Source organism: Anser brachyrhynchus (assembly GCF_964034855.1).
Source record: "Anser brachyrhynchus genome assembly, chromosome: 21".
In the NCBI taxonomy this organism is placed as follows: Eukaryota; Metazoa; Chordata; class Aves; order Anseriformes; family Anatidae; genus Anser; species Anser brachyrhynchus.
The window spans coordinates 6,584,491-6,611,766 of NC_137714.1; the positions used below are offsets into that span (position 1 = coordinate 6,584,491).

A 27,276-nucleotide genomic window follows, 5' to 3' on the forward strand; every position below is an offset into this window, starting at 1 on the left:
GGATCCTCCACCCATCAAGCACCGCGCAGAGAACAGCATAAACTGCACCAGTCACTGCAAGTCTTGCACGAATTTAAGACTGGGAAGTCCCCAGAGTGCAAATCCCCATGTTTTATGAAAATGCCTTCTGTGTAATATGGACCTGAACTAAAACCAGAAGTGAAATGAACACTAGGGCCAGGCGCATCTGAATCTGTCACAAAATGTCACGTTGAGGCCTTACCTCAGCCACGGGCAGAGCCATGATGAAACCAGATGAAGGAAGATGCTCAGTGCCATTTCCATACAGACTGCAGCTAAGATTCACCTCTAGGCCAGGCTCTCGTTCCTGTCTGAGCTCCCAGACCTGCTTGATTTGCCAGCCCCAGTCCGGAGTATTGGTGTGCGAATAAACGTCTGACATTGTTTAACACAAGCTGGAGGGCTCTGAGGAGCACAGAAGGCATCAGCTCGGCCCATCAGCTCCGTCCAGAATGGGCAAGGTGACCTCTTGTGGCCTCTGCTTTACCTTGTTCCATAAACGTCCGGTCAATACATTTTTTATTTTCTCTGGCTCTTCCGGCACAGACGAAGGCATGGGGATGTTTCTGCCCGTGTGTGCACGCACAAGCTCGGGGATTGGAAATTGCCATCCTCTTCAAAGCTGAGATTCATCAGTTTCGTTACAATGGAGTCTGGATGCCATTGTGCGAACTGAAAGCTCGTTGGATTTTTCCATTCAAAACAGATCGCAGATTTGTGCGAGGTGCCAGGGATTTTTCTGTTACGCTGCTTTGCTCTTTGTTTATACTGCTAGGGTATTTATTGTACACGCAGATATCACACTTCAGTATTTTATAAAGATGAATAAAGATTTTAAAATAACAAAAACAGTCACAAGGAACATCTGCAGCCTCTGTTTATCACTGTCTTACCCTATTTTTGTTGCTGTAGCTGTTATTTACCCGCAGCGATGGTAGCCTGAACACATCTTTTCATAGGCACGCTGAAAAAGACGAACGCAGGCCTGCCCGAAAAGTCTGCATCTGTTTTTTATGGGGACTTTGACACAGATATTGGCAGATTCGGGAACAGTTTCACACAGGGTGGGTTCAGAACATCACAGCCTTGGAGTCAACAATCCCCCACACAAAAAATAATGCAGGAAAGGAGAGTATTGAGGACCACTCACCACAGTAAGTGCTGCCTGTACCCCAGGCCTCACCTTATACGCTTCTTGCCCCATAAGCCTTTCATTTTTCTGTGGGGGCTATTCCTGCTCTGGCACTTTGAGTCTTAATTTTTTGACATGCTTTACTGACTCCTGGGGTGACCAAAACCCCTCGATCTATGCTTGGGAATAGCCCCAAGGGATCAGCTTCCATCATCAGCCGACAAAAATGAGACAAATAAATAAAAGTTCTCTCAGAAGGTTTCTAAAAAAGAAGCAAATAAATAAAAGAAGTTCTCTCAGAAGGATTCTAAAAAAGAAGCAAATAAATAAAAGAAGTTCTCTCAGAAGGTTTCTAACAGTGAACGCTAAGGCAAATGCAGCCACTTATGAGAAGACAGTCGCTCTGTAAAAGCTGGAGAGCAGCTGAGCAGCCGAGGAGGAGGATTTCCGAGGGTTTATTCCCTCACCATCACTGCCTGGGCTCCTGGGGAGGCCGCTCAGGGACTGAATTTCCCTCCAGGCGAACGCTGCAGCGAGGACACGGGGCTGCAGCGCCCTGTGATGGCGGCCGCCTTTCGGCGCAGCCTGGGCCTCGCTGAGGCGGCGCCGGGCCCCGGCGGCGGAGCGTTGCCGAGCCCCGGCCGCCTTCCCCCGGCCCCTCGGCCGCTTTCGAGCTACTCCGGGGCCTCAGCGAGGCCCGGGGCCGTTCCCCGAAGGCCCCGGTGGCGGAAGCGGGCGGTGCTGGGCGGGCCTGCCGGGGGGAAGCCGGCCGAGGAGGGGCGGCGAGGCCGGGCAGGGCGCCGGGGAGCCCCCGGGGTCGCCTCGGTGCTGCGGCGGCCCCCCCCCGGAGCCGGGAGCGGTGGGAGAGCTTCTCCGGTAGCGCAGCGAGGATGGTTTCTCCCAAAACGCGCTATTTAGTGTTCTTTCAATACTTTGGCACTAAATATAGGTAGGTGCGGGAGCTGCCCTGTGTCCTCCACGTGAGACGGTGCTGGGGGAGCCCCGGGTGGGCATGGGGAGGCTGCAGGGAGGCGACTGAGGAAAAAAAAGAAAAAGAAAAAGAAAAAATAAGTAAAAGGAGTGCACGGGTTTGGGGGAGCACAGAGGGTGTTTGGGGGAGTGCAGAGATTTGCGGGGGGGTACAGTGGTTTAGGGGAGAGCTGCTACACGTGCCAAGTCGGCGAGCGTGGGCAGGGGGTTGGGCTGTGCTTTACTACTGCTACATACAAGTATTAGAGGATATTTTGGACAGGAAAAGCAGAAAATGGGCAAAGGGAAAATGTGAAAGGGCAGAGAGGAAGGTGAACGTGGATATAAGTCGGTGGGAGTGCAGGTAATTACATTTCCTGCAGTGTGGTTTGGGAGGGCCGGCGGTGTGGGTAGCTGTGGACGGCGTGGTTGCCCGCGCTGCCCTGGAGATGCAGGTGGAACGAGCCGTGGTGCGGAAAGGGAGCTGGGACTGCCTTTCCCCAGGCCTTAAACATCCCACATCCGTAGTTAGGCTTGTTTACATAAAAAAGAGTGTGTGGGAGAATTATTGCAGCCCCAGCTTGTGGAATCGTGCCTATCTGCATGAGGGTTTTCCAGAATAACACCACCATAAGCCAAAACCCACACTTCTTTTGCACAGCAGAGTTTGTCTCGTTGTGGGCACTGGCCTAAATTACCCTGCGTGGTTGCAGGTAGGCCGAGTTTGGCCTCAGGACATCTCTCTGTGCTTCGGTGCTTTTTGTGAGTGGCTGTGACTCCTGGAACAGCGAAGGAAGCTCATCACAAGTCGTCTTCGCGGCCTTCACATCCGCAGGGCTTGCAAGAAAGGGTCCTGTAAGTGGCATCCAAATCAGGCCCTGAAAAATCTTTACCTGCAAACCCTTTTCTAGTGGAATTTGGCTGCCTCATCTTCCCATCCCAACATTGCCTGTCTGAAGGACCAGTTCAGGAGGTGGCATTGGAAGGATGATTTTTGTTTCCAGTCATCTTTCCAGAATGCCACCACTGCTTCGGTTTTCATGTCCATTTTTCGAAGTGTTTTGTCCCTGCAAGCTGTGTAAAAAGGTCGAGGTCGCTCAGCAGCAAACAATTTGATAATGAGTGCCCAGCATTAACTTCTGGGTGTGTTGGTGGACTCTGTGTTAAGACATGGGGTAGAAAATGCAGGGTCGCGATACGTATCAATAACTATTGTATTTGTTTTACTCTGCAGTGGGGTCATGGAAACTTCAGTTAACCAGTCAGGGATTGGAGTCCAGAACTATTTGGAGGTACGTCCTTGCTAATCATATTGTCATTAAAATGAAACTTAATGGTTTTGCCCAGGTCGAGTCTGGGGCAACGTTTGGCAGGCCAGGCCCTGCCTGTGTATTAATAGCCAACATTTTCATGATTTGTTCTCATTACCAGCCAGACTCTGTGGTCACAAACTGGAGCAGTGCTCCATGCTGTGCCTCAGTTTACTGGGTGACTGTTCTTGCTTCGCCTTGCCAAGCAGCCCACAGAAGGAAAGTGTGATGAGTTAATAGTTTGAAGATGAGTTCTCAGGATGTATTTGAATGGCTCCTTGCCTGAGACCATTGTGGAGAAAGTGTATAAATATTGTGCAGATCTTGAAAGAAGAGCCCCAAAGGACTTTCTATCTCATTTATCTAATCCTCTGAACCATCCAGCGTCTCAGCCCCAGGCGCCGGACTTTGGGTGAGCCCAGCAGTTGTTTTGCATTATCCAAGTCATTTTGTTTTAACAAGTGAATGGGTAGGATGGGTGATTAAAGGGGAAGAAAAAAAAAAGAAGAAGAAAAAGAAAAAGATAAACTTATTTGGTGTTGTCTTTTCACAGTATCAGCGTTTTGCTGGCCAGTTCTGGGATATGTGCTTTGCTTTCATGTGGTGGTATTGATGCTGGGCACTGCTGAGCAGGGCTGTGTCTATTAGAACCACATGAGATGTCTTAAAGCAAGTTTAATAGAAAACTTCTGGGGCCTGCAGGAATTTATCTTCCTTCCTCCATTTCTGTGCAGCCTTGAACTTCATAACACTCATTTCCAAAGCCAGGAAGGCAACTGAAGGGAAGGGCAAGATTAAATCTGTAATGAGATCCTTATTCCGTTCTATGTACATTCAGACATTTGTTTCGTTTGCCATTACAGGCAAGCAAATAACCTGTGAAGTGTAGACTGTGCGGATCAACAGCCGGTGTCATTAGAAGTAGAAAGGACTGGTTTGTGAGGGTGTACTGCAGTCCTCCAAGTGCCAAGGTAGAGCTGCTGAGCTGTGGTTGATCCGGAGGCCTGTCTGTAACCCTTTGTCACCGTGTCTGTATCATACAGGACATGCGGAGGTCTGAAGGAGCTTTTTAATATCTCTCTGAGGCAGGCTTTGCAGACAAATATATTTGGAGACAATATATTTGACTTGAAATACTTGGAAGCCCAGCTTGCTTGTGGTGGGTGCAAAGCAGAATTTCAGACCTTGCTTTCCCAGATCAGGATGTTTGAGACCTGTGATTTGTCCCCCTGCAATGAGGAGGGACGTATACATGCTGCAGGACTCCATGCTCTAGTCTCAGTCCTTACAGATGCCCCTCCTGGAAAGGAAAATCTCCCGTGCAGCACCTTTTGCTGAAGTGGGTGGCTGCTACTTGTGCTCACAGGCGCCGTATGCGAGGCCTGCTCGGGTCTACAGAATGAAGTTCCTTTTCGTGTTTGGTTTGAAGCATCTCCCGAGCGTGCTGTTTCCCATTGTGCTGGTGAATGCTGCCCAAAACTAATCTTCCCACATGAAGCACTGCTTTGGCCAGCAGCCTTGTGCCAAGTCCAGATATTATTCCTCATGGAAGGAAAAGGGGGAGAAAGAGAACACAGATGAACTCTGTGCTATGCAAAGCAGCTTTGGTACAACTTCCCTCTCTCGGTTAAGAAAAAAGGAGGAGGAAAGAAAGGAAAATTGACTCAGAAGTGTTACCTTCATTGCCTGTTTGTATAATAATTCCAGCAGCATGGGAGATTGCTTTGGAAACCTTTCCTTCCAGCAGGAGCCACTTTCTCAGCCTTTTCTTCTTGGCTTTCACTACGTTTCTCTCTTCCTCTGAGAATGAATTAGATTCTTAATTAGTTTCAGTTGACATAGCACCCATTGAGTCAGCAGGGCTGTGATGACTTGCAACCAGAAGCTTGCACATTATTATTTATTAGAACCCAGCAACTTATAAATTGTGCAGCATCCCTGGCAATGCAATGTAATTCCTTGTGTCTGTGCAAGTAAAACCACCGTGGATGTCTTCCACCGATGAAACCAATAAGCAATCCAGCTGCCGGGAAAGAGCAATAGACACTTATTTTTCCAAAATACCCCTAATGCACGTTTTTTCTCTTGAGCACGCCCATCCTCGATTGATCTGTCAGGTTCCTTTTGTGGTTCCCAGATGCTCTGCAGGGGTCTTTGGTGGCTGAGCATCTTGAGCATTTTTTTATTTAGCCTTCAGGGAGAGAAGTGGATGAACTTTTGCTTCCCAGCCATCGCCGGTGTACGTTTACAGGCCTGTTCTTCATCTCCCCTCTCCAACATTTGTACATGGGGAGAAGAGAACAGAGCTGTGAATAATAATAGCAATCTGGAATGTGGATTCGTATCGTTCTGGCACACGACAATGGAAATTTCAGTGGGATTCAAAATATGGAAGCGCTTAGTGAATGAAGCTGGTTAGCAGAACAGACCTGCTAAATGCAAGTAACGCTTTCCCCTGCATCACCGCTGTGCAGGGTAGTACAGGTGCAGAGGGACGCCCAGGGATGCTTGTTGCCGCCCCAGGAATATGGTTGTCTGGAACAGCTACGGCTCAGGAAGTAAAGGCAGGATGGAAGTGGGGGCGATCCAGCTCAGCAGGTGCCCAGCCAAGATTTCAGTGCCTGTAACCAAGCACCTGCTGAAGAGGAGGACACTTGCGTGCTGTCTGGCCTAAAGAAGGGAGCAGAGACCTGCGAATTTGGAGAACGCCAGAGGAGAACCCAGCTCCTTGATTCCTGCATCTCCTCTGCTGCTTTTCAGCTGGGCACCTGCGGGTAAATTGCTTAACTTCTGCTTCAGCTTCCCCCGCTGGGATCCAGAGAGGATGCCCAGCAGGGCAGGGGCCTGAATTAGCAGCAGGAATTTTCGAGTTCCTCAGATGACAGGCCTGCTTGGTTTAGGCATTTTATTTTTTTTTTTAAGGGCAGGAAAACCTGGTTGCCATTCAGGCACTTACTGAATGTAAATAACACATCTCCTTTTTGAGGATCAGCGTGGGTTACGTGAACAGATCAGGGTATGTAGGAGCCAGCAGAGGATGGTACCAGCTGCCTATAGGCGCCCAGGCCGTCTGGATGGCACAGAGAGCAGACGTACGCATAGGCGAAGGGATCAGTAGTGAATTGCCTGTGAAGAAGTTCAGAAGTTCTCTCTGTAAGGAGATTATTTCTCTCTGTAAGGAGATTATTTCTCTCTGTAAGGAGATTATTTCTCTCTGTAAGGAGAAAAGCGTGCAGCAGAAGGGCGGCTGTGAAAACACCCCACCTTGGAGCTGCCGTTCAGTCCTACGCCTCTGTGGGTTCCGTGGCCGGGGCGGGGAGGCAACCAGATTCACCTCCAAGCCTGCAATCTCCTCTTCCTCCCCAGTCTGCTCTCCAAAAATGCTTAACCCTCGCAGGCAGAGAAGAGATCCAGACCTTTCCTTGTTCCTGTTATCCAGCTCTGTCCAGATGCAGTGCTTGAAATCGGATGCAGTGCGGGGATCCAAAGTGCTGCATCCAAACTTCCCCGAGGCCATAGCAAGAAAAAAGGAGGATGTTCTCTCCTCTTCTCTCTTCCTCTGCCTCCCCTCAGCTCTCTTCCCACTGGCACTTTCGCGCCTGGCAGGAACGGAGGGGGAGGCGAGGCCGGGGGAAGAGGAGTCTGCAAAACCCAAACACATCTTTGCAGAAACTTTGCTCTTAAAAGCAGCTTCTGCTTTAAGACAAATTGCTGAGGCACAGGCCAAGGTCTGCTGCAGAAAACTATTTGATTTCTGTCTGCTTCTCTCTGCTTAAGGGTGATAAATAAAGATTTTCATTGCTAATTGTAACCACATGTGAACTCCAAATAGAAGGATTAGGAAGGGGAAGAGGCTAGGGTCATTTCTGTTCTGTTTCCCAGGCCTTCCTCTGCCGCTCAGTTACGTTTTTCCTTGCCTCCCTGTGCCTTTTAATGGTGTGTTCCTGAGAGCCCAGAATCCTGTCTGCTCCAGTCGTAGGAATCTGGAAGGCATTTGTGAGTCAGCAATTCAAGCTTTATTGACTCTTGGTACCAAATTGAAATCTAATAAAGACCACTGCTGGGTTCACTGCTCGGGAGGGGAGATGGGAGAGCAGGAAATTTCTAGCCATTCATCTGCTTTTCTGCTTTTCTTTGTGTTTTTATTTATTTATTTATTTTCCCCCAGTCTTGCAGATGCGCTTCATTCATAGACCCTAATAAATTACATCGGGTTTTCTGTCTCAGGGCCTGTCGTCACAAAGACAAAAACTATTTTGCAGCTCTGGTAACCTACTTTCCAACCTTGCTGTGTGGAAGACCTGCTGTGGTTTTAACGTTGTTTGAGGAAGTTACTGCAGTCCCAAAGGCTTCTGACCCACCAGAGTTTGCCTTTGCCCCTCACCAAAACCCACCCTGCCTTTGCTAAACGTAGACCTGTCTGGGAAGACCCTGAAATAATTAACATCTAATTAACTGTGTTAGCATCTCTCCCTCCATTTTGTGTGCATTTTCTGATCGTCTTGATTAGAAGACACTCTCTTAAGGACTGCAGAAGAAGGGAATATCAGGAAGCTCCAGCTTGTGACCGCTGGTGGCGTGTGGTTGTCCTGTGGTTATTTACACCTGCCGGGATGGCTCAGCGTCTGCTCCTCCACTGCTGGTGTGTTTTATGAGAGCCGTGCCTTGATTCTTAGATCCATTTATATATCTCAGTGGGACTAATAAACGCGTTACATCAGTGCTGTGCTGCTTCTCGTCTGGTCCCCGGCTCCTCCTCCACTCGTAACAGCTAATGGAAGCGTGTTGCCTCCTGTAGCCCTGCTCCTGTCAGGGGTGGAAAAGAAATCCTGCCTGCAGCAATAGCTGCACTGTTTTACACCTTTCTGGCCTGCTCTGGAAGCAAAGGACGCAGCCTGCGCTCCGGCAGGACTCTTGGCTGTGATGGCGCTCTGCCATCCCCGTGTGTTGGTTCTGTCCCTTTAGGGCTCGAGTTCTGCAGCTTTCCAGGAGCGTGCACCGAGCTGATTGTGCCCGCTGCTGATGGAGTTTGAGTGCAGTTCTCAGCAGTGAATCGCAGGGGCTGTGTCTGGGTGTAAATGGGTAACTCCGCCCTCTTTTCTACTCACCTAATGATATAAAGCAAAGGATATGGGGATACCAAGGACTGTGGTTAGCAAGGAGGAGGGCACTGCTTCTCCTGTTCATGGTTCTGTCTCATGTTGACTTGCAGAAGGCAGCACAGAACCTGAAACCCGTTGTTCCCATCAAGTTCCACATCTCCAGCCGAACAGACAGTGGCGTTCATGCACTCTGCAACGCTGCTCACCTCGACATCCAGCGGGCGCCTGGGAAGCCAGCTTTTCGAGAGAGAGAGCTCATCCGTGGTCTAAATCACTGCCTGAAGCCCGAACCAATCCGGTGAGTTGGTGGCAAGTCAAAATCTTTTATTTCACCCTTGCTGGAGAAGAGGGGAATGCAGCAGTCATCTCCCATCTTCACTCACAAGATACATTTTTTCCTGTTTTGTGTGTTGGCAAATCACTCCCGTGCACGTCTCTCTGCTACTACCAGACCCCTTGTACATTCAAGACGAGTGGTGTTGTACTGTTGCTCTTAGGAGATCATCTGTGCTGGCACCACTAAAACAAAAAATCCTGTGAGAGACGAGGGTCACCATGTGAGTAGTGAACCCACGGGGATGACTCTCGTTTTCCGTGAGCCAGATACGTTAACTTTCAGTGACGCTTTATTCCCCAAACTCCCTCATTTTCTTGCTTATTGAACCAGCACCTAACAAAAGCTTGGCTGCAGTATCACATCTGACTCCTATCTGTGCAAAAAGATGAAAAACAGACAAAATTGCTTTTAGTGTTAGCAGCCCGCTCCTCCATCGACATCAACTTCTTTTCTTCCCAGCTAGACCACAGCTACCACATGACATGATTTAAAGAAGTTGCATGACAAGCTCCAGTTTAATATTTTTGTAACAAAATTGGATTGGTTTTGCTCAATGGGATAGATGAACAGTCCTTACCCTGTACCCAGCTGTAAATGACGAGGGAGAGCTGCGTGTGAATTTAGTAAGGGGGTTGGTACAACAATTGGCAGAGAACAGAACAGCTGCCGTTTCTTTTTCCTATTTTCTTTTCTTCTTTCTTTCTGTTGGAGTTATTACTTCTTGCAAAATCTCAGAGTGGACTTATTCTGCATGAGACCCGGGTCTAAATGCCCACCCTCAAAGGCAGAAAATCAGCAGTTTTTGCCAGGAACTTGCATCAATTAGATAAGCAATCGCTGTGCCTTGTGAATTTTTCAAAAGGTGGATTGAATTTAATTTTCTTTGCTTTCCTTTCCAAGCTGTTGTGCAGTTTCTCTGTCAGCTGCCAAACAGTTGCTGTGTTCTTCCCCAAGCATGGGTGCGTTTTTACGGTTAAAGTGTAAATCGAATGGAATATTGGGGTTTTTAGGCTAAAAACCAAATCTGGGCTGGTGCTGTAGGATCAACATGCCATTTACCAGCAGCTGCTTTGCAGCTCTCTGCTTTTTCTTGTGCTGCTTTGTCTTATTTGCATGAACTGAAAACTGTTCAAGGCATAGACCGTCCCTTACGAGGAGCGTGGCAAAGCACTTCAGTGTGTTGTACAAGAAAATGGGTGTTTTATAGGGAATATTTGGGTGAGCAGCAGAACCTTGATGCAAGATGCCAGGTGGTGATTACTCAGAGGACCTGGCTGCTCTGTTTCACGTTACTGCACTCTGGTGCCATCAACGTAAAGGAAGATTACGGAGACAAATTCCCCGTGCCAGAGCAAGAACCCAGGACAAAAAAGCAAATCCCTCCCCACCCCAGTGATGGGATTGTTGTAAGAGTAGCGGCATGACTACGAAGCACCCTCCCCCTTCGCACTTCACCCAGCCTGCTTTATTTTCTAATCTCCTCTTTGTGAAACGGGGCCTGACCCAAATGCCGACACAGCAAGGCCTGGGATTTGAGGGCTGACATCAGACTTGCATCTGTCCTTCGTTTTGCAAGGGAGGGTTCCAGTTCTCCATGGCCTGTGGAACAGGGAACCCAGCTCTAGGTGTGCAGGCACTCAAACAATCTGGGGTCTGAGGGAAGGAGAGATGAATGATGACGTTTCTTTTCCCCCAGGAGGTCCTCCCTGTGTGTCCCCCACTCTGTGTAAAGTAAAGAGTGAGATGGACTGGCTGGCAAGCATTCAAACCTTCATCTAAGGTAGGAGCCTGAGGAAAGCTATCCCAGGTTGCAGTCTTCTCTAACCTTGACTGCTCAGGTGGGTGTTCAGGCACCTCTGCAAGGTGTGTGCCTCTACTTTGGGAAGCAGTGAATCAGACTGCCTGCCAGAGGTAGGCAGCTTGCCCACGGACGTGACAGCAGTGAGACGTTGCAGCATCCCCCGAGGTACCCACGGCACTGCCGCATCGGGCAGGCTCCAGTTAGGTTGCAGAAATGCTGCGTCTGCATCAGCAGTGCTAAGCAGTGCTTATCCCCCACCTCCAGACTTCTGCTGTGCCATGTCTGGAGGGCATCTGAACTCCAGGGAACGAATTCCAACGTATGCTGATGGTCACGAGTGCGTGAGATGGCGGTGACTTATTACAAGATCCCACCTTGGTGCCCTCTGCTTGCCTGTGCCAAAGCAGTGCCGAGGACTGAGCCTTGCACCGCGTTCCTGCAGGATTTCTGGAGGTGTATGGCAGTGGTGCCTTGCATTTATTTAAAAGTGGGACCTCTTCTCTGGGGGCTCTCAGCTCAGGGTGACAGGAGCAGAAGCTGCAGCAGCTGTCTCGGAGCCAGCTGCGTTCCTTCACCCCTGAACAAGCACCAGGGGAGCCATCGGAGGGTAAAGGGGAATTGTAAGTAAAATCCTTGGAATCCGAGCTCAGGAAGGAGGGAGGAAGGCGCTGTAAAGGCCTTGTTACGGGAGGCACGTAATTCCTGTTGATGGCTGGGTGTTTCTTTGTTGTTCTTGCTTTAACTGAACTTTTCCCCCAAATACTTCCCGCTCCTCTTAAACCCCTTCAGAAAGGGTTTTGGGAGCAGCGTAAGGACCTCACCACTTGACAGTCCTACACCTACAAGCCTAGTTACTTCGCTGGCCTCTTGAAGTAGCAGCTAGATTCCCTTGCTTTGTGAGGACAAAAAAAAAAAAAGGAAAATTTTGACAGAATACAAAGGAACATGAATGATACGAAAGAAAACACAGGGCTGTGTTTGAACTACACTGCCGATTTGGAGGTGTCACACTTGTTGGGATGAGTAAACGCCTTTTTGCAACTTTGATGGTTTGTCCATCCATTCAGACAGACAGATTTATGTTCTGGCCTCTCACTTGCAGGAATTGCCAAGCAAGTCTCTCTCTCACACGCTAGCCAAGCTGCATGTTTAAGTGATGCCTAGGAGGTACTATCCCTTGACAGCTTTCACCTTTGACATATATACAAAGAGTTTAATGCAGCTGCTGTGTAGGAGAGCTGGAGATGAATTCTTTTCAGACTGCGGCGTCTATTTAAAAAAAAAAGATTCTGAAACAGAATTTGACTTACGTGAGGTTTTGGTTATTATTTTTGCTCAGACTGAAAACCAGGTCAGCATTTGCACCCCCTGGGAGTCGAACGCTTTATGGATGCCCTAGCAATAAGAAGGAACCTGAAGTAGGTCACAGTCTTGATTACCTTCCTGAAAACACTCAAACAGTTGTTTGGGAGTCAAAGCTGGCTGATTTTCCAGCCAGAGGGTACCATTGCCATAGTCTGTTCTGTGTCACCAGCTGCAGAATTTCAGCCCCTCTCCCCTGAATTTGGGCTTGTGGCTTGTCACATCCTCGAACCTTCTCGTCCTACCAGACCACGGCACGTGTGTAGGGTTGCTGTTGAAGAGAATTTTTTAGCTAGCATCTTCAAAAGGAGGCAGCGGTGGGATCTCACAGACGGGAAGAGCTAACGCCTGGCAGGTACGTGCCAAGAGGTGGTGTCTTCTGATAAATCCAGGACTGTCCCTATCAGGAAGGCAGTCGGAGGTTATCGGCGTGCAGGCGGCTCTAACTTCTCCCTCCTCCCTTGGGCTGAACCTCTTAAAAATGGTTCAGCTGCTTTCCATTAAGGAGCTTGGTGACGGGCATGAGTCTAAGTGCATGCAGCAGCCAGCCCCTCCCTCTGTAAGTAGTACTCTGCCAGGAAGAATTCTCTCCTAACGCCGGGTAGAAAGCTCAGCACTTTTATGTGGTTGCAGGCAGGGGGTGATGGAGAGAGACATCTTGGTGAGAACTCATTAGTGTCGATAGAGCTTGGAAGGGAAACCAGATTCCAAGCTGGCCGGCTGTATCGTCAGCAATAATGACCTGCTTTGGAGCTTCGCTGCACGACGGGCCTCTTCTATCAGCTGATCTGCCTTTCGATCTGTGTAGCGTCTTTGAAAGGCTCCTGTCCACAAAGATCAGAGCGTCTTCCGCAGGTGGGGCGGCCTGAGGAGGACTTTGCTATCACCTAGGCAGGAGAGAGCAGTACAGCAGATTCACACCTTCTGTTCTGGTTCCAGTTTTGGAAGTACACCTTAAAAACTGTCTGGGTGGCAGCAGGGCAGAGCTGGGATTCCCCCCACTTCCTGCAAATTGACACTCACTTTCTGTTGTCAGAGGAGAGGGAAGGATGTCCTGCTGGAGGACACCTCTGGATTTAACACGTTGGTGTTTCTCCTTAGATGTCTTTGGTTGTTGTTTTTTTTGCCTTCAGACCCTTCTGAAATGTAGGCTCTGTCAAAAAGCTGAAGAATGCTGAGTGTTTATTTACCAGCAGCCTTGCAAAAATTGGGATGTTAACAAGGCCTGAAACGTGGAACGTTTGAAGAACGGGTGGAATAAATACTGGAAAAACACTCCTAGCTTGAAAGAGCCAATGTAGCAACTGCGTCTGCTAGGAGAGTCAGGAAAGGATGCCTGCAGTGAGGAATCGTGAGCATAAATGGGTTTTTCTGAAGGAAGCACTCTATCAGAGGGTATAAAAGGACATTTATTTAATAAAAATCACATAAGCGTTAACACGAGAAGCTCAAGGGAGATGAAACGCTTGTGGAGACATGTAGACAGAGGAAAATAAATGGAATACTTAATTATATTACTGTGTTTAGAGGGGGCTGGAGGTCCTAGGTTCAAACTCCATTACAGGCCTGGAGGATGTAGTTTGCATTTCTTCTGGGAGTTTATGGCAGTGGACTTGTTATTGCAAATCTGTGTGCAGGCCTGCAGCTCAGCTTTCATTTCTTCTTCTGTGGTCTGAGGCGCTGCAGTCAAGGGGCATGAGCCAGAGGCACTTAGGCTGGCAGGAATCCCTGAAGCACCAGCCTTTTGAAAGCAAATAAATAGGTTTGTCTGCTGCTTGCTCCCAAATGGTATCAATTTTTTTTGTCTGCCTTGGATCCCTTCTTCTCCATCGAGCGAGCTCCAAAAGGAGGAGGGCACGCGGCAGGAGAGCAGCTGCCTTCTCACGAGAGGCATCCTCTAAAGCAGCAGCTGCAGAGAGAGCATCCCGTTGAGATGGAGGCTCCTCGCCGTACGCTCCCAGCAGTACGGTGAGAGCCGCGACGCTGGGCTAAGGGAAAATAACTCCAGCAAAACCTGCTGCTGACATCTTCAGATCAGTTGTAGCGCTCTGGGGGAGGTGCAGGGAAGCTCTGCTTTCTCCCTTGCCAGACAGGAGGGTGTTTTCCCCTCTGACAACCTTTGTACCCTCCTTCTGGCTACCGAGCTGTCCCCGCTCGATGCTAATAGCGGTGTTGGCTTAGGGAAACCAGGCAATTTCTCCCAGTTGCTTATAAAGGGGAGTCCAGCAGCCTTGCAAGCTCCTTGGATTAACTTCCAGCCCGGAGTCGCTGGAAGGCGAGCAGACAGAACCATTCCCCAAAGCCATCTCCTCCACGTGTGAAGTGTGAGGGTCCCCAGGAGCTCTCCTGCCTGCGGCATTCTGCTCTTTGCAGACCCGGTGGGGGGGGGGGATGCTCCTTTCTTTTCACTGCTGCAGCAAAGTCCTGTTTGTCTTGGAGGCTGTGGGGGGGAGGCAGGAGGGAAGTGACCTAGTTTCAACTATTTCCATCTGCTACAGCGAGCTGTGAGGCTGCCCTAAGAGGGAGCACAGGGTGTGCTGCTTTGGGCGTGCAGGTGTCTGCTGCTGGGAAGTTCCTGCTTGTGTGTGGGGCCACGGCTCTGCAAAAGGCTTGGGCATATCCTTGCGAGGGGGTAACTCACTAATGGCTGTGTTGTGGGCTTTAGTGCTTTCCAAGTCCTGTGAATCCAGGTGTTGTGCACCACCGAGAGCGATGCCAGCCCTTCTCCTGGGTGCAGCAAGGCCAACGGGAAATGCAGAGGAAGCCCTGCGATGTCCCGTTGTGTTTTAGCGTTTGCAGACAGCCACTTGCACCAAGAAAGGGATTCATGAGTGAGAAACACAAGAGTACCCGGGCTGTAAGTTCTCTCTTATGGGCTTGTTAAGGCTGCTTGACTTCGTATTTCCTCTTACCCACGTATCTCATAGGACTGGATCAATTGCCAGCAGGAGTGGTTCCAGCCCGATGTCCGTTGGTGTGCTTTTGTGGTGGGTTTGACAAGCAAAACAGGAAGGTGGCTGTTTTCTGTCACCTCTCAGGGCACAAACATCCTTGTCACAAAGAAAAGCTTAAAACTATTTGACTCCCTTCTACCTCTCTCTCTAGCAAAACCGGGGTTGAAATGTGCTCTAAGTGTGCGCTGCTTTTTTGCCCCCAGGAAGATGCTGAAGCATCTGGATGGAATACAGCTCAGGTGATCTCAGCCCTCCCCAGTTTTCCTTGAATGAATAATGGTCTGTGAGCCAGAGGACTATCAACAAATGCTGAAATGCCAAGGGAGCATGTGTTAAAATGCCTCTTCTGTGGGACAGGGTTGTCAGGAACTCCCCGTGTGCCAGGGCAGAAAGAGGCAGGAAGGTCAGAGGGAGACAGCTGAAAGGAAGTGAATTTGGAGAGGGAAGAGACATTTCTTGGTGGTAGCTGTGGCTGGGACATCTGGTTTTATCATCTACAAAGCTTCTCTTCCAGCTAAGTTGATGCTGTCCTGGAGACTTGAGGGCTAGACTCAGAGGGCTTTGGAAATATTACTGTTATGGTAAGTAGTCTTTTGAAGGCAGGCACAAACACACTGCCTGTCCTTTGAGTCAGTGCTTCGCAGCTGCACTAGGGCAGTTCTGAGCCAAGCGAATAGGTCTGGAAGAGCTCAGCAGCTTGGGAATGATGCTGCATTAATTAGTTTCTAGCTTGCCAGCCTGGAGCAGGGACAGAGTAAGCATTTCTTCGCCTGTCAAATTCGGCGTAGAAATTCCCTTTATGGCTGTGCATTAAGGCAGTCAAATCTTTGGAAAAATGTTAGGCTGTGAGCGTAGCTGGGTGAGGGCCACAAGCACGGAGATGTTTTCTTACAGGGCTTTAAGGAGACCCCTCTCCTTCTGTTTTGGTTGGCCTAGTAGGGAAGGTAGTGGATGAAAAGTCCAAAGGGAATTATTTCCACAGCTGCTTTGGTACAAAGAGGATTAATTGCTATTTTCTTTGTTCTTCTAGCATAGTGGGGATACCAAAAAATTGGTAGGGGTTCTTGTGGAATACACACTTGACATTTGGAACAGCCACTGCAAAGCTCATGACCTGCTGTGGTCGTGGTGTAGCACAGCATAACATTCTCCGTATGTGAGATACATTTCATTGTGAGGATCTTGGGAAACCTCAGACATTGCCCTGCTTGTTTGTTTTTGGGAGAACTTTCCCCCAAGCGATTCGCATTTGTGCATGCGTATGAACGTTTCGAAGAGCGTGCACACACACGTGTGCCTTCAGCACCTACCTGGGCTGGTAGGGGAATAACGCAGCCCCCTCAGCGGTGCCTCGCCCTGCCACCCCCGAGAACAGGAACCCGAACGTGACATTCAGGGGAGGGAAAGCTGTTGGCAGCTGAACTTGGGTATTGGCTGGAAGTTCGGGCCAGGATGCTCGGAGTCACACCAGCAAGATCGCTAGGAAGCATGTGGGTTTACAACAGCAGCAGCGTCTCCTGTAAGGAAGACTACCACAGCATGCCAGCACTTATTTCGGTAGCTGCTAAAGTGTGTTAGAAGGGCACGGTGTTGGCAGACACCTGTGGCAGCCTACGCTTGCACTTCTTGGTTAGTGGTCAGCTACTGACTGGCGGGAGAGCAGGATATTTGGTGTCTTGTAAGTGCAGTTTCTCGAAGCATCCACTGCATGTCTTAATTCCATACGTGTGGAGACCAGCAAAAGTGTGCGCATCGGTGCATGACGTTTCTGCCTATGTCATGACGTTTCTGCCTATCCCATTCTCTTCTTTTCTACCAGCATTTTGAGTGCCTATCGAGTGACCAGTGACTTCCACGCGCGCTTCTCGGCGCTGTCAAGAACCTACATTTACCGGCTGCTGTTGGGCTGCGCTCACTGGTCTGAAATACCCGTGTTCGAAAGGGACCTGTGCTGGGCTCCTCTGGGGGGGTAAGTGTCTCCAGAAACCCTCCCCGGGCAGCTGCCTCAGCATTTGGGGAGGAGGTGATGTCCGTGTGTAAGACCAGGCCCCCAGTTCACACTGGAAAGAATCCTCTGTTGAAATCAGCGGAACCGCGCTGAGTTACGTGCGGTGAGACCTGGGACTTAGAGCTCTTTTTGATCGTGCTGTCAGCTCTTCGTTGTGCCTGCCATTACCGTGCTTAGCACTGCTGAAGTGCTCGGAGACTGGGGTCGAGTCCCAGAAGGCAGGCAGCAATGAAAGCTGAGAATCCTTGTTGGTTTTTTTTCTAATTCTTGGCCTGTTTCTGGTGACGGCTGCACGTAAGCCAGCTCTCTGCTTCCCAATCTGGGTGCTTGTGTGTTTGAATAGTAAGTGAGAGCCCATGACTCTGAGCAGCCCTACGATAACAAACCGGTGTGTCTGGCTCAGCGTTCATCTGGGCTCGTGGAGTAGCCACTGAGTCATAACAAATTAGTGCTTGTATATGGAAGGGAAGAAAAACAAGTTCAGTGCCATTTAAAAACACTTAGGACATGATAAACAGCGGGTAAGGAAATAACAAACAAACCCCAGAAGAAAATTTGTAATTGTCTTTTAGATGAGGTTGTACTGAGATAAATACACGTTCAAGAAAACGGGAGGTTTTCACAACATCCTAGTTTCATTCATGTTCAGTTTGCACACCCATTCCATTCCTGTTATTTCCTAATTTTATCTTTTCAAAGGTTTGGAAAAACATCACAGTGTTTGACATTTTCTCACCTGGCAACATCTTTTTGAATTTATGAGATACTGCAAAGGATTTTGGTTCTCTTGTCCTCCACTCTAACCAACAGTTTGGACAGAGCTATTTTTAATTCAGTTGTTATTGAATTTAATTAAGATCCTGCAGCACAGCAGGATAAAGGTTTGTGAAGAAGACTGTGCCTGCCGACCCCTGACCTAGCCTGGGGTTTTGAACGCCATCAGACCTCCGGTCATTTGGCATCTTGCTTTGTGGTTTGGGCTGTTCCAGGAGAAACTCGTCTTGCAAAATGCGTTTCCCTAGTTCTGCAATGTTAAATCTGCATGCTAGGGTTAAGCCTCTCATCAATTAATTAGACTTTGAGGCTCACAACATACTTGGTCCCACGTAATGCTCCTCTCTTTTTGCTCTGCGTGTTTAATTTCAGCTACCTGGACGTGCCTGCCATGCAGGATGCGGCACGGTTCCTGCTGGGAACCCACGACTTCAGCACTTTTCGCTCGCTGAACTCTGAAACACCCTTTCAGTCTCCGATCAGAACCATCGTCCAGGCAGAAATCCAACCCTCTTCTGGTTTCCTGGCTCACCACTACGAATCCAGGTGAGAGCCTAGCTGAGGAGCTGCTCTGATCAGCTAGCGCTTGCTTTGTCCGAAAAGCTGCTTTCCAGCTTTGCGTTGAGAACTGACCTCCTCCTCCTCCTCCTGCATCGCCTTCCCAGCCCTGGGTGGTGTCAGCAGAGCTCTGCCTGGTGACGGTATGGAAAGGACATTTCTTTCCTTCTCCTGCCCGATGTCCTCATGGAGAAAGCTGAACAGGCCTGAGGGGGGGGGAGCTGGTCCGGTTGTTTGTGCAGTAAGGCAGGGTGGTGTAAACTGATGTACGGAGCCTGGCACAGAGCGATCCTAGGAGGTGTGTCCGGCATTCACACTCGTTTTGGTTGCTAAAGGCCAGCCCTGCCAGGGGACGGGATTTTTTTTTTCCTGCTTCTATCCTAGCTTTGCCTACAGGCTGCAAATAGGAGGAAAAAAAAAAACCACCACCTAACACCTAGGTCACTGCTGTAGCTCTGCAGATCCACTCAGATCACACCAGCAACTCCTGCCTCCTTCCCAGGGGATGTTGATGAAGGAAAACCCGATATTCCTCAGTCAATACATAAACAACAGATTGTTGCGTGTCAGGTTCTTTCAGGACCAGGTCTTGCAAGTATTGAAATGAAGTGGCTGGATGTCTTCTCTCCCTCTAGCAGAAACTGAAGTTTTTTTCCCAGGAAGATCACGGGTACTTAGCATCCGAGCATGGCCCCTGCTCCCGTGCCTCTTTCTTTCAGAGAAGCGTGGCTGTCATGCTTTAGCTTGAGAGCAAAAGTTGCTATTGTTTGTCTCCAAACCACGTTTGCCTTGTTTCTGAGTAGAAAACCCTTTTCTTCGTAGTTTTCCCTCCGTTATATTTGAATACCTCCTGAGCCGCCTGCAGCAGTGAGTGCTGTGCTTCAAGCTTCAGCTGGGCCTCGCTGCAGTTTGCAAATAGCCCGCTCTTGTCTTCCAGTGGTGTGTTTTGCCAGCAGTAGCGTGGGACAAAACCCAAAAGGGAGCTGCAAAAACAGAGAGATCTGTATGCTCTGAGTCTTTCAGTTCCTCCCAGTCTCCCTATTCAGGGTCAGGAAGAAAAAGGCATTTTGTCCAATTGCTGCTTTCCCTGCTCGCTGTTGGTGCCTCGCAGTACACAGCCGCGTTATGAAGAGGCACCCAGTTGGGTGCAGCTCCCCGCTGGTGCTCCCTGCTGCGCAGGCACACGGACATGGGCAGCCAGCACCAGCTGCAGCGCTTCCTTCCTGCCTCCTTGCAGCACTGTCCCCACAAGAAAAGGGGGGGGGAAACGGGGGCCGTCACCTGGCTGCACTCCTGCTGCTCGTTATTGGGTTGCCGCTGCTGCCGGATGGGGAATGTGGCCTCCCTCCCTCCGGGGTGGTCGTACCTAGGGGCACGAGTAACAGCCGAGGGCTTCGCCCCCAGGCTCATCTTGTCCCTTGTGATGAGAAGCGGTGTGAGTGGCAGAGACCTGAGCTAACATGAAAACAAGGTAAGTATTAAGTAAATTAAGTCGTTAAGTCTCATCAAGGCCACCTCTGAGTGCCTAAGGGCCAGGTTACCTCCCCAGTCCAGACCTGCTGTTGTCAATCCAATCAATGAGATTTGGCACAGATCAGCTTTTTTATGTCTTCGATTTTAATGTAAAAAAAAAGGGAATTTGCCACTCCTTGCATAACTTGCTGCATAAATCCATCCCACACAAGGCCAAAAACAACTCACGAGAGAGAAATCAACCCTAAAAATCGGATGAAAAGCAGCAAAGCTGTTGCTGATAGGATATTTTTGCTTGGTGACACACGCAGCCACCCTTGTGTTTTGTAACAAGCCGTTTTTATAAAAGTGTCGATATCGATTGATTTAACGAATATTTAGGCTGACGGGGGTGGCTTCGAGAAGCCTCGTTTCAACATGTTTAAATAGCACTTAATTAACAAAGTATTATAAAGGAGTTATTAAATAATATAAAACAACTTTCTGACCTAGAGAAAAACGATCCGGGGTTAGTGGGTTTGCGGCAGGCTGGGCGGGTGGTTTTGCTTGGTTGGCTTTGGGTTTTTTACAGTGTCCTAGTTCCTTCTGATCTGTAAAACACTCCCTGTGGGGACGGGCGCAGCCGTGGAGCTTGGAGTTTGCCTCTGCCCACTCTGCAAGTAAGACAGCAAATATGCCCGAGGCGCACGTGTATTTCTCCCTGCAGGAGCAGAACGAACCGTCCCCGCAGTGAAAGGCTCTGATAGCATTAAAAGCTTATAAATAGATTTTTTTTTCAAAGTCTAATCTGCGGAGCTTTATTTTCTGCTTCGGAGGGAAGAATCCGCAGAAGGATAAAGCACGGTCTCCTAGCGAAATAATGCAGCTTTTCATTCCCATTCTTCCCTTCCTTTCTGAACTTAAACCAATCTTCTGAATTGGCCGCTTGTCCGCGTAAAAGGCTAACTGTTAAAACGATTCCTTCCGTCAAACGCAGTTGCTCAGCAACAGTGGAAGTGGAGTCGGTGTTCCTGCCCTGCAGAATGCCTTTGAATGCTAAGGATGTGTTCGGAGACTTAGCCCCGTTCCTGGGCAGTGACTGCTGTCACCTGTTTTCGAGCTGAGCATGTATTATTCATCGCAAGGTGCTGCCTTCTGCTGCCAAGTGGAAAAGGCAGCCAGAAGTTTGGCTGGGAAGCAGAATTATCGGCGAGATTGACAAGGAAAAGAAAGTTTCCCTCGTAAAGAAAAATCCCGTGTTCTCTTTCAAAGCCTGCATGGTGTTTTTCCTGAGTACCTCGAGCTGTCTTTCACAGCTTGGTGTGTCCTGTCAAGGCCAGCAAGCGAGGAGAATCCTGGCTAGAGGCCGTGCATGCAGTTTTGGGGGGGGGAGGGCTTTGCCCCTCTTTGGAAAAACTGCCTCTTGTGCCTTGCTAGAGCCGAGCAGCGCCGTGACCTCCATGCACTGGGTCTTTGTGCACGTGCCTCGCGCCGCACGTGTCCGTGTGCCACGTACATCGCGCTGGAGGGAGAGAAAACTGCACGTAGGTGACAGAGCATTGTCATTTCCCGACATGAAGAGGGATCCGGGGGCAGAAGCTGCCTTTGCATTTGCCAACACACACAGCAGGCAGGGCGAAAAGCAGCGATTTATCTGTGAATCCTGAGAAAACGGCGTGTGGCCGCTCCCTGCAGTGACAATTCCACAATTTCTCTTCCTGCCAGCCCTGCTCTGATGCCTGTGAATCTCGTTGTCCCCACTCCATCTTCCTCCTGTCCTTCACAGAGCTCTCTCCCCTCCCAGGCCATGGGCAGCCCCTTCCGTGGTGCCCAGGTGTCCCTTGTAAGCCCAGCCTGTCCTTGTGAACCCCCCAGGCAAATGCCTTGTGGCTGTGCTCGTCCCCCAGCTGTTCCCAATCTTTGTAGCCCCGTGGTGCAGGTACTGGGCTCACTGCGAGGAGGAGAGGCGAGATTGTGGGTGTAGGTGGCTGCTGTTCTGTATCGCACAAGGTAAACTTGTCTCTTTTTGTTTTAGGAATGCTGGGGGATATAAGGAGTGCTTAAAAGCTGTTAGTTAATTTAGCTTTTGTTGTTATTTTATTGTACTTTGATCCAGGTGACTTCTGGTATTGCCTGCTAGCGTGGCAGTCTGGGGGTGCAGATTCTGAAATGCAAACCTGCTCGTTTTGGGGCTCTGTTGGTACATCTGACCTGTGGGGATGCTCCCGCGTGGCTGCCTAATGCCTGTATCATTTTTTTTAGTCTGAAGGAAGGGGATGTGCGCACAGCTTCTTCCCTGCAGGACTGCTCCTGAGAATGGGGTTGCGCTGGGTTTAGTTTTAGGGCTGGTGCTGGGACATCAGCAAAACCACAACGTTTTTAGAAAGCAGCTCGTGAAGGTTTGGCAGGGGATGCAAACGTCAGCGAGGCGTTGGACTCGTTGGCCTCGAGAGTCCTCGCAGGGAGGTGTTTTGCAGCAGCCCGAGGGCCCGTCTGGCAGGCTGGGCCTTCAAATGCTGGAACAGAAGTCGTGCTTCCCAGTTTCTCCTCCATCTGAAGGCTTTGGATTTGTAGCTGAATTGTTGCTCCTTAATCTCCTTTTCCATCCTGGAGGTGTTCTTATTGATAACTGCCTTTTGTTCCAAATCCTGTTAGTTTAAACTGATTATTTTTTATCGCGGGGAGCTTCGGTGCAGCTTAGTGGTGGCACTAAGCCATCACTTGCTGCTGTTAAACTCCCCCTTTAAATGCTCGAAATTCGGGTGAAGGAAGCGTTATTTGTGCCCAGAGCGAATGGCAAAGCATCTGGGGCCCTGAATGTGTCGCCGTGCTTCTGTCAAAGCTTCTCTTCCCACGCGGAGCAGCGTTGAGCAAAGACGGGCCTCTGCCACGTGCAGGGTTGTTGGGAGTCGAAGTTTTGGGGTGGTAGGGCCTTGGGGTCATCCTGCCTGCCTTGGGGTATGCGGCAGCCTGTCCCTGGGGGGCAGCTTTGCCTGCAGCAGCTGACTCCTGGCGGTCCCAGCAGGGCGGGAGTGAGCCTGAGGAAACGAATGACTGCCTCTGGCGCCGTGCAGCGCCTGCTTTGCGTGGCCCTCTTCACTCTTGGGACAGCAAGTCTGCTTTTCTCATCCGCTTGCACTGTTCCTTCTCTGACAAAGGTTTCTGTCTCCTTTATTTCTCATTATTGTTACTTCTCCCTTACAGAACAATGATTTTTTTTTTCCATTTCAGCCGTAACTGACCTACGCAGTTGTCCCCAGCAAAGACGCCCAGCGGCATTTGGGTTGGAAGAGTTGTGCATCGAGTTGCTGGCTGTTTGCAATTGCAGCTTGGTTCTGCTGTTGACTTCTGCAAAGGAAGCTGCCCGCACTTGGTTTCGCAGGTTCCTGGCTGATCTTTGAAGCAGGCCTGGAAGATCTCAGCTTCTTACTCATTCTGCTCGCTTGCATTCAGCTGCGGTTTGTACTTTTCCCGTGAGAAGGTCTCACGTTTGAGATGTGACTTTCAACACTTGTTTTTGTTTCTTCCTTTAGGGGACTGGAGTTTTGGGAGTTGAAGTTCAGGAGCAAATCGTTTCTTTACCGGCAGGTACTGTTCAGCTCTGTGTTTGGCACACGCTTTGCCTCCAAGATCCACAGGATCGCTCTCGCTGTACCTTGGTCAGATTTTAATGTCACATCCCTGTTTAGTGTCATCGCAGGGCTTCATGCCATACAGGGACCTGGCCTCAGAGAGGCGAGGCTCCGCGTTCGCTGTTTGACCCAGCAGAACCAGAACATCTCAGGCCTGTGTCTGAAACGACCGAAGTCACAGAACCACGTGGGAGGATGGAAAGTTTTGTTTTCCACAACCTCCGTCCTTGCAGGCTGAGTGGTAAAACCAAGAGCCATATGTTCCTGCTCTGCCGCATGGCACCGGGCCCAGCGAAGACCGCCTGGAATTTTTACTTTCTGGCTTCGGAGCATGAAGCAATTCTCGGCGTTGCACAAAGGAGAGCTGGAAGACCTGCTGCAGCTACGCAGGCACGGCTGCAGGATCTTTCCCTCTGTCACGCTGACTATCCTCCGCTGGGTTTCCTTTGAAATAGCTCCAGTGGGGTTTTTGCTGCTGTCCTCAGGGGAGACGGCTCTCCCCGCAGCCTCCTGGATCGGGAGCTGGCTGTTCTGCCTGCCTGGCCTGGCCACGGTCACACTCTGGAGACAGAGCAGGCAAGAGAGGACTTGTTTTTGGAGGAGAGAGGGGGTGTTTTGTGGGAACGGCGAGCAGTTATTTTTTATTCTGTTTTGACAAACCCAGTTCGTTTTTATCCTGTGCCAAGCAATGCTCTGTGGGCTCTCTGACAGTGGGTGTCTGGATCTGAGCAGGGGAGGAACGACAACATGCTCGAGAAGGCTTGGTGTACTGCAGGGATTTGCTTCATCAGATGCTCTTGTGACAAGGAGAAAATGCTGGTGACCCATTTAGTGCCTGAGACTGGAAATGCTGCTTCGCGATGTTGTGCAGAAGGAAACAGCTACCAGTAACACGGAGCCTGATGCCCTCTGCGAGCACAGCAGCAGCCTTGGTGCCAGCTGGCAGCCTGTCGGGGGAGCAGGAACAGGCTGTGCTTGGTGAGCTCGCCCTCTTGCACCTGAGCATCTGCTTCTGCACTCCGTCACAGGGCGGGTACGAGGCTGGGCGTACAGCTGCTGCCTTACGGAGTGCCATCCGGATGCTTTTGTAAAAGAAAAGGGTTAAAGAGCCTCAGAAGCTGTACGTATTGCTTTTCCCTGCTCGCAGGGATACGCCAAGCCCGTGGTCATTGCAGCTGCCTGCCATTAGTCTGCGTTTACACCAGCTAACTGAGACATCAAAGCTAAAGGCACGGCTTGCAATGACCTCTAGTGAGGGGTAGGTAAAATAACACACGTCAGGGATCTCTGCTGCTTCCCCGTGCCGCCAGAATGGCCCGGAGGTGGGCTCTTGGCACAACATCGTGCAGTTTAAGACTGGAGCAGGTAGGGAGAGACTGTGCCTGCCTTTGGGTAAGACATCCTTGCTGTTTGGACCTTCCTTTTTGCTGGGGATGAGCCTGATCAGGTTGCTTAGTGGACCTTGGTTTGTCCTTTGGTAAATGCTGATGGGTAGGACACTTGGGCTGGTGCTTCACCACAGCGCTGCGCTTAAGCCTTTGGAGAGAGAAGGTCGTGTGCTTTCTCTTTCCTCCTTGAAAGGCCATAAGTAGAGTGAACGTTTACTCCGGCCAAATGACTGATCGTGCCTGCACAAGCGGGGACGTGTTCTGCTGGAGGCACGAGGAGGTGAGCAGCGGTCAGGACTCTGCCCTCGGACAAATCCCTTTGGTTCACGGAAGGGGTGAACAGCACACAGGGCTGTGACAGAGCCAGTCACGGGCAGCGAGCATCTGGTGCGCGGGTGGCACTGGCAGGCGTGAGTCCCGGCACAGAAACTCTTCGAGGGGTGGTTTTTAGCCAAGAGAGTGCCGAAATGAGAGGGGCGTGCAGGCAGCAGGTGAGCGCTGGGTGTGAAGTTTGTGCTAACCCAAGGCTTGGAACTGCTGAGCGTGGAGGGGGGGAAGGGAAGCTGGGACATGCGGAGGCGTTCAGAACCCCACCGTGATGACTTGGGGGGCGTCCGGTGGGCTGCCTCACTCGGCTTGTTTTTTTTTTTCCTTTTACGTTTTTGGCTTTCTGAGAGAGAAACAGGCCCCTCCGTAGTCCCCCCCCACCTGGAAAGAGTTACGTGTGTGTCAGGAACCTGTGAACCCCGCTGTGAACCCGGCAGGCATGTGTGAGCTTCCTGCCTCAGCCGGGCGTGTGGGTGCTGCTGCTGGCGCTGAAACCAGCCGGCCCCTGCTCAGCTCTCTTCGACGTGCGATGAGAGCGAGCCTCCCTCCCGGGCAGAGCAGCGGAGCTGGAGGTTGTGTTCCAGGTCCTCATCCCCTTCTTCGCAATGCCCACAGCTGTAGGGAGGGAAGAATTACAACAAGCAGAGTAATTTTGCCCATTGTTTGCCTTTTCTGCCACCAGCTTTGGTCTCCAGAAGGTGCTGTGGCAGTGCCCGCTGCAGGCAGGCCTAGCAGCCGTGCGTCGTGTCGCCCCCGTCGGCACAGGACCCGAGCTGCCCGTGCGATCCCTGCTCAGAGTGGAAAGAAATCCGCTCCCGTGGGGTGGCCGCAGCTGCTGGGGCGTGCTTAGGGACTAGGGAGCGTGGTGCTTCTGAAGAAGTACGCACTGCAGGTGTTCCCTGGGGGTACGGGATGCCAGGCGTGTACAACGGCAGCCTGGACTGGCTAAACCCTGATGCGCGAGCCTGTGCCGTGATTGGGATCCGTCAGTGGCATCTGAAATAAGGCCCAAAGCATCCTTCGTGCGTCCTTTAACATCCATCTGGAGCAGGAGCAAAGCAGTGGCACTGGGAACAGCTGCTGATGGGGGGACAGCAGAGGAACCCCAGCAGAGGAACCTTCTCAGCCACGTTTTCCGTTTTTCCAGGTCCGAAGAATGGTTGGGGCTCTAGTTGCAGTCGGCCAGGGAAAGCTGACACCTCACCATATAAAGGAGTTACTGGAGGTAAAAGATGCGCGGGCTTTTCCGCCGCACGCCATGGCTCCGCCGTCTGGACTCTTCCTAAAATCCGTGGAATATGACGAAGCAGGTGGGTGACGGCAGGGAACGGCAGGCAGAGGCTTTTTGGGAGTCAGGCCTAACACCAAAGGGAGCAGAAACGTCCCCGTCCCCCCTGGGGCTGGCGTCACATTTCTCTGCTGCTTGCTTTGTCGTAGCAGTGATCCTTCCTGCAGTCCCCCCTCTCCCTGCACATCCCCCCAAACATCTCCCAGCGGTGCTCTTCCTACCAGTGCTGGTGGTGGAGCTGCCTGTGCCAGCGGGGAGGGAGCCCAGGCAGGAAGAGACCGCAGATTTAAAGTGCTTTCTGTGCCATCTTTTTCCCTAAATCAATGGTTTTTGTTTATTTTTTCCCTCAGATTTACACACAACAAGGGCCCCAGGAGAGTAGGAGCTCTGTCGGATACAACAGTGCCCGGAGGACTGTTGGTGGGGATGAGGCACTGAGGTCTGCAGGGCACGCAGCGCATGGTCTTGTCTCAATAAACATCACTGACTGTGACTGCAGGCATCTGCCATCGTTTGTTCTCGCTCTCTGAGACTGCCAAGGGGAAAGGAAGGACAACTCGGTTCTGCTTTCAGATAACTGCTTTTTTGTCTTTTTTTTTTTTTCCCCCCTGTAATTCTGGTGCAGGCCCAGCTCTCAAACCTGTGGAAAAAGGAGCAGGGCTCGTTTCTGTTGTTTGTTTTCTTCTGTGGTGTGTGTGTGGGAAGGACACAGGCTTAGAATGGAGGCGGACGTAGCATTTCCTTTCTGCCCCTCGCCTCTGTAACCCTGCCTCTGAGCGGCACGGTGGAAGGGACAAGCGCTGCTACTTCATGCAGTGACTTACAGAAACTGCCTCTGAAAGTACGAGCCGTTTCCTCCCC

The 27,276-nt window shown here is 50.6% G+C and overlaps 1 protein-coding gene across 4 annotated transcripts; it reads left to right on the forward strand.

Moving 5' to 3' along the window:
- The first annotated feature begins 1,896 nt into the window (after positions 1-1,896).
- On the forward strand, positions 1,897-26,908 carry PUSL1 (pseudouridine synthase like 1). Of its 4 annotated transcripts, none has more exons than XR_013941338.1 (8): positions 1,900-2,102; positions 3,357-3,414; positions 8,645-8,832; positions 16,808-16,957; positions 18,143-18,316; positions 23,314-23,368; positions 23,470-24,390; positions 26,275-26,414. XR_013941338.1 is itself a non-coding variant. In XM_080563901.1 (8 exons), exons 1-8 carry the CDS (start codon positions 2,044-2,046, stop codon positions 26,795-26,797), a joined length of 879 nt encoding a protein of 292 aa, XP_080420027.1. In that variant the 5' UTR covers positions 1,900-2,043; the 3' UTR covers positions 26,798-26,908. The 4 variants fall into 4 exon arrangements, 1 of the variants encoding a protein (XP_080420027.1); XM_080563901.1 differs by lacking the exon at positions 23,470-24,390 and adding an exon at positions 26,766-26,908 and having other exon boundaries at positions 26,275-26,437; XR_013941337.1 differs by lacking the exons at positions 16,808-16,957; positions 18,143-18,316 and having other exon boundaries at positions 1,897-2,102.
- The last annotated feature ends 368 nt before the right edge of the window (positions 26,909-27,276 follow it).

Excerpts from the sequence above, each read along its gene's own strand:
- PUSL1 (XM_080563901.1), top strand. The coding sequence starts at position 2,044 with ATGGTTTCTCCCAAAACGCGCTATTTAGTGTTCTTTCAATACTTTGGC. Across the intron at positions 18,317-23,313 it reads GCTCACCACTACGAATCCAG|GGGACTGGAGTTTTGGGAGT; the intron begins GTGAGAGCCTAG and ends TTCTTCCTTTAG. Across the intron at positions 23,369-26,274 it reads AATCGTTTCTTTACCGGCAG|GTCCGAAGAATGGTTGGGGC; the intron begins GTACTGTTCAGC and ends CCGTTTTTCCAG.